Here is a 12697-nt window from a genome sequence, read left to right on the forward strand (position 1 = left end):
GTTCCATGAGACAAAGAGTCATAAAACAAAAACCAGTAAGTAGAGACATCCTCAAGCATCCAAGCCATCCTCCTCAAAATCAAGATGTTCCTCTTGGTCCGTGGCCATGGTGTCGTCCTCATTAATGTTGTCTACATACTTCAGAAGGACAGTCACTCTATCTCTTGACTTTCTGAGGACATTCTCATTTCTGACCGCAAGCTTCCTTTCTTGTTGGCTTGTAGAAATTAGATGGTTGGATAGATTCACAAACTCCTACAGAACATCTTTGACAACTCCATAAAGGAGTGATTTGTGACCAGTTAAAGCTGAAGTTCCAGAAGTTGAAGGAGGAAGAATGTCATCTAGCTCATCATCATCATCATCAATGACAACCTTCTCAGTTCTTGTTGGCCTTTTCTTTTGCTGTTTCACTGAACCACCTCCTTTTAGATAAAAGTGTCTATTTTCATATGATGCATTGGAAAGGTCAACACTAAATTGTTCAAAAATGTAGGTTAAAAACATGCCATAAGGTAGAGACACATTTTTATCACTCCTTATGCAATCAAACATATGCCTCATCATTAGATATGTAAAAGAGATTTCAGTTTGAGTGATGATGGCATACAAAACCAATGTATCACAAAAAGACACCCTCTGGTAGGAGCCACTTTGAGGTAAAATGATATGGTTCATAATACGGTGAAGTTGAGCACGAAGAGAGTCAAGAGCTTTATGATTAGGAGTGAGGCCATCGATGAAAGAAATATTTTCACATACATGAGCCAATGCATCTTGATAAGACACACCCAATCTCTCATCCCATTTACCCGAGGTATAAGCATAAGCACCAACATTCGTATACTCAAGGGAGTCACTTATAGATTCACTATTCAGCATGCCCTTTCACATACGAAGGAATGGTTCCTTCATAGTAGGTCATATTGGCATAAAATTCACGAACCAAATAAGGATAAACATGATTTTTTATTTTAAAAATATAATTCCAGTCCAGAAACTCAATATTTTCAACAAAGACAAAATCTTTCTTTTTCAGATTTGGTAAGTCAGACAGAACAGTAAGGCACAAAGGACGGTGAACAATAACACCATGGTAAAAATCATGGTTCATGGATGAGCAAAAATGGTGAGGGTTGTAGTTAGAATGAGAGTTCATAAAATGAGATTTGTATTCAAAAGGGTCTACATTTTGAGGTTCCTTCATAGATCGAAGAGGGGTGTGAGGTTTACCTTGTTGTGGATGCTGAGAAATTGGTCTTGGCTTCAGCCTTAAGGGATCTAGAGGATGCTCCTTTGTAGCAGGATGCTTTCCTTTTGAAGCACTGGAACGTGATGGAGCACTAGAAGGACCCGCAGCTTGAGATGAATAAGGGTATCTTGGAGTGGTCTTCGTTCTTGCCATTGGTTCAGTGCACAGAGGAGAATGTGACAGCGTAGGAGAGGGAGTGAAGGTTGGGTCCTTAGAACGTGAAGAGGCTATAGGTTTTTCAGGGATTCTGGGAAGTTGGGTGAGAGAATCTCTTCAAGTGGCAATTTTCTTTCTCATCTTAATGTGATACAAGCATTTTGTAATTATCAAAAACAGTTATGGTAGTAAGAGAAACCGAAGAGGTTATGCAAGAAGTTATAAGGAGAGAAGTTTGAAAACTGCTATAAGTAAAAGGTTTCTTAAAAATATGTATAGAATCTATTACACCCTCTTGAAAATACATGTCATCAAGTTAAAAAAGAGTTTTTATTAAAAATAAAAGAAATTTAAAAATTATAACCAATTAAAAATTATTTTAACAAAGGATAAATTATAAAAGCCCACAAAATAAATGTAACTCTCATCTAGTCCAAAAGGAGGTTGTGTTTAAGGAAACACATTAGACCACAAGAAATCTGAACAGAAAGAATGGCCCAGATGATTCAGAACTTGAAACTCAGTACTAGATTTCATGTTCTAGGAAGATGGCTTTTCACTTGTCCAAAATTGTCTCCTCCTGACTTGAGAGACAAAAACTTCAAATAACAAAATTAGAAATGTTAAAACAAGAAATCATAACTAAGAATGCCTAAGCAAGTTCTCAATTTGCAGAATCTGTCCTTAGCCAGAGGTTTAGTGAATATATCAGCTAATTGGTCCTCTGATTTAACAAATTGAATGCGAATATTGTCCTTTTGAACATGTTCCCTTATTGAGTGAAATCTCACTTCAATATGTTTAGTTCTTGGGTGTAAAACTGAATTTTTGGAAATATTAATGGCACTCATGTTGTCACACAACAAAGAAATATTATCGACATTCAATTTATAATCAGCAAGTTGAGTTTTCAACTAAAGCAACTGAGAACAACAAGAAGAAGCAGCAGTATATTTAGCTTCAGCAGTGGAAAGAGCCACTGTGGACTACTTCTTGCTTGACCATACATTCAAAGATCTCTCCAAAAAATAGCATATGCCAGATGTACTTCTTCTATCAACTCTGGCTCTAGCAAAATCTGCATCACAGTAACCAACTGCAGAAAAATTATCAGTTCTAGGATACCATAAACCAAAGTTGGATGTGCCATGAACATATTTAATGATCTTTTTAACTGTAGACATATGTGATTCTTTTGGTTATGATTGGAATCTTGAACAAATTTTAACACTTTGCACAATATCAGGTCTAGAGGATGTTAAGTACATAAGAGAACCAATCATTCCTCTATACCTAGTCTCATCAACATCTTTCTCAGTTTCACCCTTGTCTAACTTATAGTTAGGGTGCATAGGTGTTCCCATGAGTTTGTCATTCTCCATACCAAACTTCTTAACTAATTCCTTGGTATACTTCTCTTGGTGAATAAATGTTCCATTTTCAGTTTGTTTAATTTGAAGTCCAAGAAAGAAATTAAGTTCACCCATCATACTCATGTCAAACTCACTTGTCATGAGTTTTCCAAATTCAGAACAGAGTGATTCATTTTCTGATCCAAATATTATATCATCAATATAAATTTAGACTATAATGAAAGAATCATTAGAGTTCTTAATGAATAAAGTAGTGTCTGTGGTGTCTCTTTGAAAATTATTTTTCAAAAGGAAAGAATTAAGTCTTTTATATCAAGCTCTTGGAGCTTGTCTTAATCCATAAAGAGCTTTTGAAAGTTTGGAATTATAAGTGTTAGAATGATATAATATCTTGTAAAAACTTAGGCTAGACGACTTAGGATAAGTTGAATTATAAGTGTTGGAATTTATTTGATGGTTTAGTTGGCATTGCATGTTTGGTTTTTTGAGAAATGATAAATTGTTAGTCTTATGGTATGAATATAGTTGATGTGGTAAGGAGGCTAATGAATGATAACTTTGATGGTGGTAAAAGTAATTGTTAATTGTGGATATGTTAATGATTATGATTTTGATGCTATTATTGAAAATGTTAGAAGAAAATGTATATAAGGTTGAGGTATGCTTGGTTTTGATAGAATGTAGGGTTATGATGTTGAATTGAAAGGTTGTGGTGCTGTTTATATGTTTAGAGTGTTAGTATTGAATTGAGTTGGTGATAATAGAGGTTTTAGTAATTTTTTAGGATTCAGATAATTTTGTCGTAGAAAGTCGATCTTTCATGGGTACAAACTTTAATTTTATTGTTTCATAGTCGGTTTTGTCAGCGTTTGAATCTTTTATGGCAAAAAATAACTATTTACTCTAATTTTAAAGTATAATACTCACAATTGATTTTGTTCAGATGGCTCATTTACATAAATATCTCAATAATAATACAATATAACTTCAATATAAGTTTTTGTCAATAATAATATAACAAGAGCAACATGGTAGCAATAAGATATAACTCTACTCTCAATTATACTTTCTTAATAGAGAACTTCGGGTTGGTCGAATTATCAACTTACTTGTCTACTTAAGTAAGTCTTGGGTTCAAATTCCGCCTATGCATGCACTAACTCATTAACGAGCTGTATATCCTTAAATGGAGTTCAGATTCATGACGGATTATTACACATGATGCCTATTTATAGACTTGAATATGTTGATTTTCTTAATCAGAGTCACTAAGTCATTGCTAATCAACTACAATTAATATCTCTACAAAGTTCTTTTTTTAATGGAGAATCAAAAAAATAGTCAAACAACACTTACAAATTACACATTACTTCTGAAATCAAGTAAGAAAATAGATAAACTCTATGTTAGACTATGATCTGAGAGAAGGCATAAAGTTCGATTACAAAGAATTTTATAAGACAAAAAACAGAGATAAATCACAATCTCCAAATAAGTCTAAAGGCTTTTCGAATTTGAAAATATTTTCATAGACGAACAATTTTCTTGTTGAATCTTCATCTCAGATTTATAAAATTATATCCAAAATCTACCAAAAGGACCAATACACCACAAAAAATTATTTTAGATTTAAATTTGGATCTCAAATATAAAAATAAATAAAAATAAGCAAACACAAATAAGAGAATGATAAATGGTTAAGAAGGAGAAAGAAAAGAAAAATAGAAGAACTAGAAGGAGGTTTTAAGGGGGAGGGGGCGAAGGAGAAGAGCCGAGAAGCAGAGGAGGGTCACCGCAATCCAAAACTGAGGCGGAGGCGGCTCTCAGGATGTTTTGTTTTTGTTTTCCTTCCCGGGGAGAGAGAGTGCTTTTGTTAACAATATATATCTGCAAAGTTCTAGTATAGCACATTGGCAACCTATAATTTTACTACTTGATAAGGATGTCACCACGTGATAACATAATTGTGATAAATTCTAGCCACAAACTTTAACTTAAAACAATGAGTTATACTTGATAAGTTTCATGTAGGGCCCGACCCGACCCGAAGATCCGGCTCGGTTTCGAACATTTTAAGGGTTAATTTAGTGTGATTTTACCGGGTCTATGATCGGATAAGTGTCTCAAAAATAGACCCGGTCATTATTTCGGGTCGGGTCTGGGCCATAGTTCGGGTCACCCGAACTCGGTCCGGTAGCCCAGTTATCATACACAATTAATATTTTTTGTTATTAGTGATGGATGATAACTATTCTTATATGGAATTTAAGTATTGTAAACCTTAATATTTTGTGTTATTAGTTATAATAAGATTATAAGTTAATGTTTTATGTTTAAAATGCATAAGATTTTAGACTAATGCATAATATTGTGTTATTTGTATTGATTAAATATTTAGTGTTATTAGATAATATTAGTATTGATTATGGTTATGCTTTAATTTCAGAGAAAAATTGGTTTTTATTATATTTTTCTAAGTGAATTTTACCATGTCAAATAATGGTTGGATTCTTGAAAGTTTGGATATTTTCACATGCTAGCTTATAAGAAGGTATCAAGGTAATGTAATGTTAACGGCCTGGTTTTCACCCAGTTTTTACCCGGTATAATCGTGGCCCAAAAGTGTATAGGTTTCATCGGGACTAGGGCTGGGTTCGAGTCTAATAAATAGGCCCGGTATATATTTCGGGTCGAGTATGGATCACATCAAATCCGGTTTCACCCGACCCATGCACACTCCTAGTTTCATGTAATTTTTTACTCTTTTTGACTATCAACTTATTTAATAAACATCACTGATTTCTTTCTTAAAACTTCTATGTTTTACCAATATTTACCATCTTAAATAAGTAATCTTTTAATTTATGAAACTTCTATCAATTTCTAAAAATTTTAATTCAATTTAAATTCTCCAACTTGATTATAAATTATTGATAAATTTAGTTTAATTTTCAACGATTTTGAATCAAGCTAAACCATTAGAAGAATTTAGCATGTTTATTTTTGTTTAAATAATAGAAGTTGCTGTTAACTAAGCTATTCCTCCTTCTTAATAAAAAAAACATAAGTTATTCATTTCTTTATAATTGATTAGTACATTTAAAATCAATAGTTATTTTCATGTCACATCTCACATGAAAATAATATTACAAATTATTAAATAATTTAACATATTTAATTAAATACATTTAAATAAATTATCTAACGATTTACAATATTATTTTATATAAAAGTATTTTCATAAAATATCTCTTTTAAAATAAAAAAATAGTCATCTTTTCTATCTAAACTTTGACTTGAACTTTTAGTTAGGATTTTTCTTTCAATAATTTTGTTTGATTTTTTAAAATTGCTTTTAACGCAATGGGGAATAATGAGGGTCGAAGCTTGTTGCTTTGCCTCTTCGAAACACGAAATGTAACATGATGTGTATATAATAAAAGATCAACTAATAAATTAATTATTATATATTTATACATAAATTTTAATTATTTAATTTATTTTATATTTTTTTGATGGTTGCATCACTAATTATTAATGCACCGTTTATGGTATGGGCATAAATGTCACGTATAATATAAGCGACAAGCGGTGTTACACCTTATAATTAGGGAATAAGCATGAAAAGTTTCTGGTTACCTGTGGTTGTGGACAAGTACTAGCCTTCAAAAATAAATGCGTAATAGTGGAGATGGTGCAATTTCCCATATATAACTAAGAGCCAAATCTACATTTAACGACATACCCATAACCATACGGCCATATCCTCCTCGCAGCATCAGCCACATGTCATTGCCTACATCTTCATGTTTGATCAGGAAGGTGCTAGTCAATTGCTTTAGCTTGTTTAATCGTATATTTTTAGTTAGTTAATATTAGTGATGATGTCCATACATTCAACATTGGTAAGGTAATGAATAATATAATCCTTGTCCTTACTATTTCGCTACGAAGAGTGCATATCTCTTTGTAACTTTGTATACAATGTAACTAACACTAATTAACTAATAATCATAATTAAACTCGAGAAATGTAACATGATGTGTATATAATAAAAGATCAACTAATAAATTAATTATTATATATTTATACATAAATTTTAATTATTTAATTTATTTTATATTTTTTTGATGGTTGCATCACTAATTATTAATGCACCGTTTATGGTATGGGCATAAATGTCACGTATAATATAAGCGGCAAGCGGTGTTACACCTTATAATTAGGGAATAAGCATGAAAAGTTTCTGGTTATCTGTGGTTGTGGACAAGTACTAGCCTTCAAAAATAAACGCTTAATAGTGGAGATGGTGCAATTTCCCATATATAACTAAGAGCCAAATCTACATTTAACGACATACCCATGACCAGACCATACGGCCATATCCTCCTAGCAGCATCAGCCACATGTCATTGCCTACATCTTCATGTTTGATCAGGAAGGTGCTAGTCAATTGCTTTAGCTTGTTTAATCGTATATTTTTAGTTAGTTAATATTAGTGATGATGTCCATACATTCAACATTGGTAAGGTAATGAATAATATAATCCTTGTCCTTACTATTTCGCTATGAAGAGTGCATATCTCTTTGTAACTTTATATACAATGTAACTAACACTAATTAACTAATAATCATAATTAAACTCGAGAGAGGTCTGGAGAATATTATACAGCAGTTTGAGACCTCCCGATAAGGATAAAGCTTAAGAGCTAGTAAAGTGAAAACAAAGAAAGTGAAGAGCATTAAACGGTATGGCAGGAAAGTGTTAATTTTGTTTGATGATTGGTTGGAGCATTGGTCAAGAAGTTCCGTTGAAACCTTTGATTTTGTTTGATGATTGTTGATCTCTATTTGCTGTCCCTTGTGGTGGCTATGGGCTATGGCAGTCAGAGTGCTGGTTCATCTAAGTTGATGATATCATCTAAGTTGATCTCTGCATAATAATCCACTTCATCCACCTACATGTTATCACAATCTCATTCAATTCCATCACACTTTCTAACCACACATCACAACATATAAAGTAATTTCTCTGTTTTTCTCATTCAATTGTTCAAGTTACCTTAGAGTGATTGGAAGAAGCTTTGGGATTGGCTTCATTGGCAACTCTATCACTGGATTCATTGGAAGAAGCTTTGGGATTGACTTCATTAGCAACTCTATTACTGGATTCAATTTGGACAGTAATAGAAGGAGAACTATTACTATTGTTACTCCTCTTGGAACTACACCCAACCTCTTTATCTTGAATAGGCACACAAGTGCTCCTTTGAACTGTAACCCCCTTCTGAGACTCCACAACCACTCTCGCGTGAAGCTTTGTTAGAATCATCATTTGTATGAAATTTTGTGTTCTTCTTGAGCCGACAAACCACCAAAGAATCCTGATTCTACATAAAGTGTCACTTACTGGTTACTGGACTTACATAAATATCAGATTTATGCATGTAAAAGTATTGTTTTTATGAAAATATATGCTAAATGCTATGTACTCCCAAGAATGAACAAAGCTAGTTACAAGGAGAATTGACGCATGCAAAGTGCTATGTACTCCCAAGAATTAAACCAAGATTCACTCTAACGAACTAATTCAAAGCTACCTAAATAGAATCTTGATAATACATGTACTCTCTTACACAATCAGTGGAAGGAGAAAATGTGAATCAATTAACCTGAAATTTGTCATTGATGCAGTACTCATGAATAATCCATTCAGTTCTTTCGCCTTTAGGAACTCGACCGACATGGAATACCAAAGTGCGTCTGGTACCAATCACATTCTGACCGGACTCTATCTGTCGCTCCTTTCCTGTGACCTTCCAATACCCACTTTTAGTTGCCCTTTTGTTTTGTGAACTATTCGGATACTTTCTCCCCCGTCGCGAGAAAAAAAACCACTCATCGTTTGATTTAATGAAAGATTTTTCTGTTTTCAAACATTCTTATAATAAATATTTATGTGGCTCAAGAAACAAACAACAACATCATTCAAAAAAGAAAGAATAAGGCTGACCAGGCAAATCCCAAGGCTCAAAGGTGCAAAGCTCAAGCTCCGAAATGATCTGAACACTGTCCTCGTCACCGTCCAATTTTTTTCTGAGGTAATAAGAGATTAATTCACCGTCAGTGGGACAAAACTTGAAGCCAGGGAACATGGAAGAAGCGGCTATTGACATGTGTGCTTCACTTGAATCCCTATCCACCATGATTCTAAGGTGAAAGTAAAAGGGTTTGGTGTTAGAGAGAGTTATGTTGTTCTGTTCTTTGTTTGTTGGTGAGTGACAACAATTTAGTATGGCAATTTAGGCGTTTGGTCTTTGAGTGGAATAGGGTCGGCGAGGGAACCAAGCATGTTTGATGCCATTATTTTTCTTTTAACGTGTCATTAGCAAGTACTTCGATCGCAACTAGTCCGTGCTTCCGCTTTTATCTTCATCCCCACTCTCACACCTCTCACACTGTTTCCTTAACTTCTGCATCCCAATTTTTTTTATTTCCTTGTCTTAATCCATCTAAATTTGTCTTGTTAGCATCACCTTGGAACTTATTTTTTATCTTTTTATAGAATTTCAAATACATCAGATTTTAGTCAAATTTTTAACAATAAAATAACATGTTAATATTTAATATATAGTAAAGAAAAAGATGATCATCTCTTTTATGATTGAGTCACAAAAAAAAATCTCTTTCATAAATTATCTAGTATAATATTTGCCTCTTCTTTCTTGTTTTCAGTTCTCATAAATACACACAATTTTGACTTAAAATGTTGCTCATTATTGTAAGAGAATATGATAAGCATGAACCTGAATAAAATTCAAATTCATTCAGCTCCTGTACAGTTTGTTAATGATTTGTTATGCTTAGTTTGTTATGCCTAGAGTTAGGAAACTCTATTGCTATGCTATTTTTTAGTGTGCCAAATAATTAAAGGATATGTGCACGTTTTAAAAATGTAACAGTAAGAAAACAAATTAGGGCATGTTTGGATAGGTTTATAAGTGATTTTTTTTTAACTTATGAAAAGATGTAGTATTAATGTCTAGTACAATTTTCAAAATAAAAATGCAACTTTCTAAAAAGTTATTTGTGTGCTTAAGGAGAAGTTAAAAAAAATAACTTCTCTCATAATAAAATTTTTTTATCACTTTTCTCTTAAAATAAGTACTTTTAGAACTAAAAAATCGAACACAAAATAACTTATTCATAAGCTACTTTTAATATAAGCATTTATTATTTAAGCTATTTCTTCAAAAGTAACTTAATTAAGTTGTTTATCCAAATTGGGCCTTAGTCACGCTTCAAAAGCGTGCCTGTTTTTCTTCATAGTCACGTTATTTAAGTGTGGCAAAAAAAGTGTGATCAAATCACTAATCAATCGTCCTCCTCATAAAAGCGTGACGATTGACCTCTTTCGGCCACACTTTTAAAGCATGGCACGGAAAACTATGACCAAATCTCTAATCAATCTCACTCTTATAAAAGCGTGGCCGTTGATCCTCTTTTGGCCACACTTTTAAAGCACAATAATAAAAAAATTGTAGCAGTAGGCTTTTTTTTCTTACAGTGAGCTAACCTAGTTTCTAGTTGGTTTGTTATTTTATCTAACTATTTAATCATTGTACATAAAATACTGATAACGTCAGTGATTCTTTTATGATGAATATTTCAAAATTCATATATCATTAGTTCTCTATTTCTGTTCTTTTCTTTCACTCTCGTTCTCTTTCATCCTCTTCCACTTGTTATCAATTGTTCTTTTGCACATCAGATTGCAGATTCTGCTGGTGTCTCTCCTACTTTATCAATTTATTGCATTAGGAAATGGATACTATTTTACAATTATGATGTTTAATTTGTAGCACTGCATTATGTTTGTTTGAGTGCATGTGTGGATGACCACTTGGCAGGGAATATTTTTTTTTATAATAATAATACATTTCTCTTCATTGACCAATAATACAAACTTTTTACGTAACTTTCCATGCACACAAAAACTCTAAGTAAAAAACAAGTAGAACTTAGGAATAATATTAGAATACCTTAGCTTATTAGTTTCAATTTAACTAGAGGTGCAGTTAACATGCTTGGATTTGATTTTGGATGATTTTTAACGGATTATTTAGTTGCACTGATTTTATTTTATCAAACTTAATATCTTAATTGAATTGTTATTTTATATTACTTTAAAAAGTCAATTAATTAACATGGTCATTTTTTTTTTGTTAAATTATACAGTTGATCTTTACACTTTCAATGAAATTGTAAATTAGTCCTTATACTTTTAAAATTTGTAATTTGATCCCTAAAGAGAATTAAAATGTGTAATTTAGTCCCTTCGTTCAAAAACTATTTAATTTCTATTGACCCTACAACATAAGAGGTGACCGCGTACTTATAAATTTTAGAGAAGGTTAACCCCCATTTAGCAATTATAATTAAATGAGAAAAAGCTATGCATAAACTCTTGGGGATGCGCGTCGGGGGACAGTCCAGGATTTAGCAGCCGGACTTGTTGGGTTGGCTTGATAACCGACAGATGAGACTCATTAGCCATAGGGTATGCATGCATCATATGCATATTGTTTGAATTGCTTGCTTGTGCATTATTTGGGATTGCCTAAGTGATTATAATATGCTACTTGTTATATTTGTTATCTGTATTACTTGTATTCTACCTGTGTTTGCCATTGTCTGCTTGTCTGTCTGTGCAATTTCATCGGAGTTGGAGGAATGGAGGAAAGGCGAAGAGATTGAGGGTTTTAGTTCGGATTTGGTTTAAGTTAGAACCTTAGAGGACCACCTGTTTATGGTTTTTGTTTTAGCTCTTTAAGTTTTATAATTTGAGTGTCGGTGTTCTAAGATTGTCTCTAGCATTTCCAGGGCCTTATGTCTTGTGTACGTGGCACCTTTAGCATGCTAAGAACCTCCGGTTCTCATCCTATACTATTTTATTATTTTTCAGATGTAGGTCGAGAGGTACCTTGCTAGGCGTCTGGAGTTCTGCAGCGAAGTAGATTTTGGGGCCTTATTTTGATGTATAGTTTATATATGATCATATGTATAGAACTCTCCTAACAACTTGTATTTTTTTGCACCTCTTAGAGGTTTATGGAGAACCATGATTTATTATATATGTATTTCGGGTTTTGGGGTTAAGTATATATATATATATGTAAATATTCTTCGGCCAGCCTTAGCTTCGCAGGCTGAGTTAGGAGCTTGTTATTTTATACTCTTGACCCTCTACTCTTGTTATATATATATATATATATATATATGTTAGTAAACCTTAGTTTTTTTCGTTTGCAAGTTACGTTATTTATGAGCGTTGTGCTTTTAATTTTGCGATTTTGCTTTACCTATTCTTCAAGACTCTTCGTATATTATATTCTTTTTATTATCATATGTATATATATTTCATTTTAGAGGTCGTAATACCATACCACCTCTATTTTACGACTTAAGCATAAAGCTCTGTGTGGTAGGGTGTTACAAAGAAGGTTGACCTTCCCGTCATGTACTTGGAGCATCCGCTATCCAAGTACCACATGTCTTTTTTCTTCTTAGATGCTAGGCAAATCTACACACACTCTTAAGTAACCTTAGGCAAATCCTATTGTAGAGATGTAATTTTTTGAAAGCAACCTCATTTTTGGAAAAGTAGCTCAAACTTGAATTGTTTAAAATGGGTTCGATTCTTGAGGAGGATGCAATTTCATCAAAAAAATGGCTTTTCAAAGGCAGCCTCATTGTTGGAATCACATCCAAGGCTAGATTTATTAAAAGTGGGTTTAGGTTTTGAATAAGAAGCCATGACTTTTGCAATTGGATTTTAAAAAATTGCATCCTCTTTTGTCACATATCCCAAACCCGATTTTTCAAACAATGGTCTTTGATTTGCAAGTAATTTGTC

At 32.9% G+C, this 12697-nt stretch overlaps 1 protein-coding gene across 2 annotated transcripts; it reads right to left on the reverse strand.

Annotated features, from left to right (window-relative positions):
- On the reverse strand, positions 7311-9308 carry LOC107642197 (NAC domain-containing protein 40-like). Of its 2 annotated transcripts, none has more exons than XM_016345499.2 (4): positions 8795-9308; positions 8454-8707; positions 7844-8171; positions 7311-7739 (listed from the first exon to the last, which is right to left on the reverse strand). In XM_016345499.2, exons 1-3 carry the CDS (start codon positions 8985-8987, stop codon positions 8022-8024), a joined length of 597 nt encoding a protein of 198 aa, XP_016200985.2. In that variant the 5' UTR covers positions 8988-9308; the 3' UTR covers positions 7311-7739; positions 7844-8021. The 2 variants fall into 2 exon arrangements, with proteins under 2 accessions (XP_016200985.2, XP_016200986.2); XM_016345500.2 differs by having other exon boundaries at positions 7844-8165; positions 8795-9307.

The sequence above is a fragment of the Arachis ipaensis genome, chromosome B05 (genome assembly GCF_000816755.2).
Source record: "Arachis ipaensis cultivar K30076 chromosome B05, Araip1.1, whole genome shotgun sequence".
NCBI classification, from domain to species: domain Eukaryota; kingdom Viridiplantae; phylum Streptophyta; class Magnoliopsida; order Fabales; family Fabaceae; genus Arachis; species Arachis ipaensis.

Bases quoted from the DNA above. Each gene is read 5' to 3' on its own strand.
- LOC107642197 (XM_016345499.2), bottom strand. From the start codon at position 8,987: ATGGTGGATAGGGATTCAAGTGAAGCACACATGTCAATAGCCGCTTCT. The intron at 8,708-8,794 runs GTCAGCCTTATT...GTTTGAAAACAG, and splicing joins TGAGCCTTGGGATTTGCCTG to AAAAATCTTTCATTAAATCA. The intron at 8,172-8,453 runs GTTAATTGATTC...CACTTTATGTAG, and splicing joins GCATCAATGACAAATTTCAG to AATCAGGATTCTTTGGTGGT.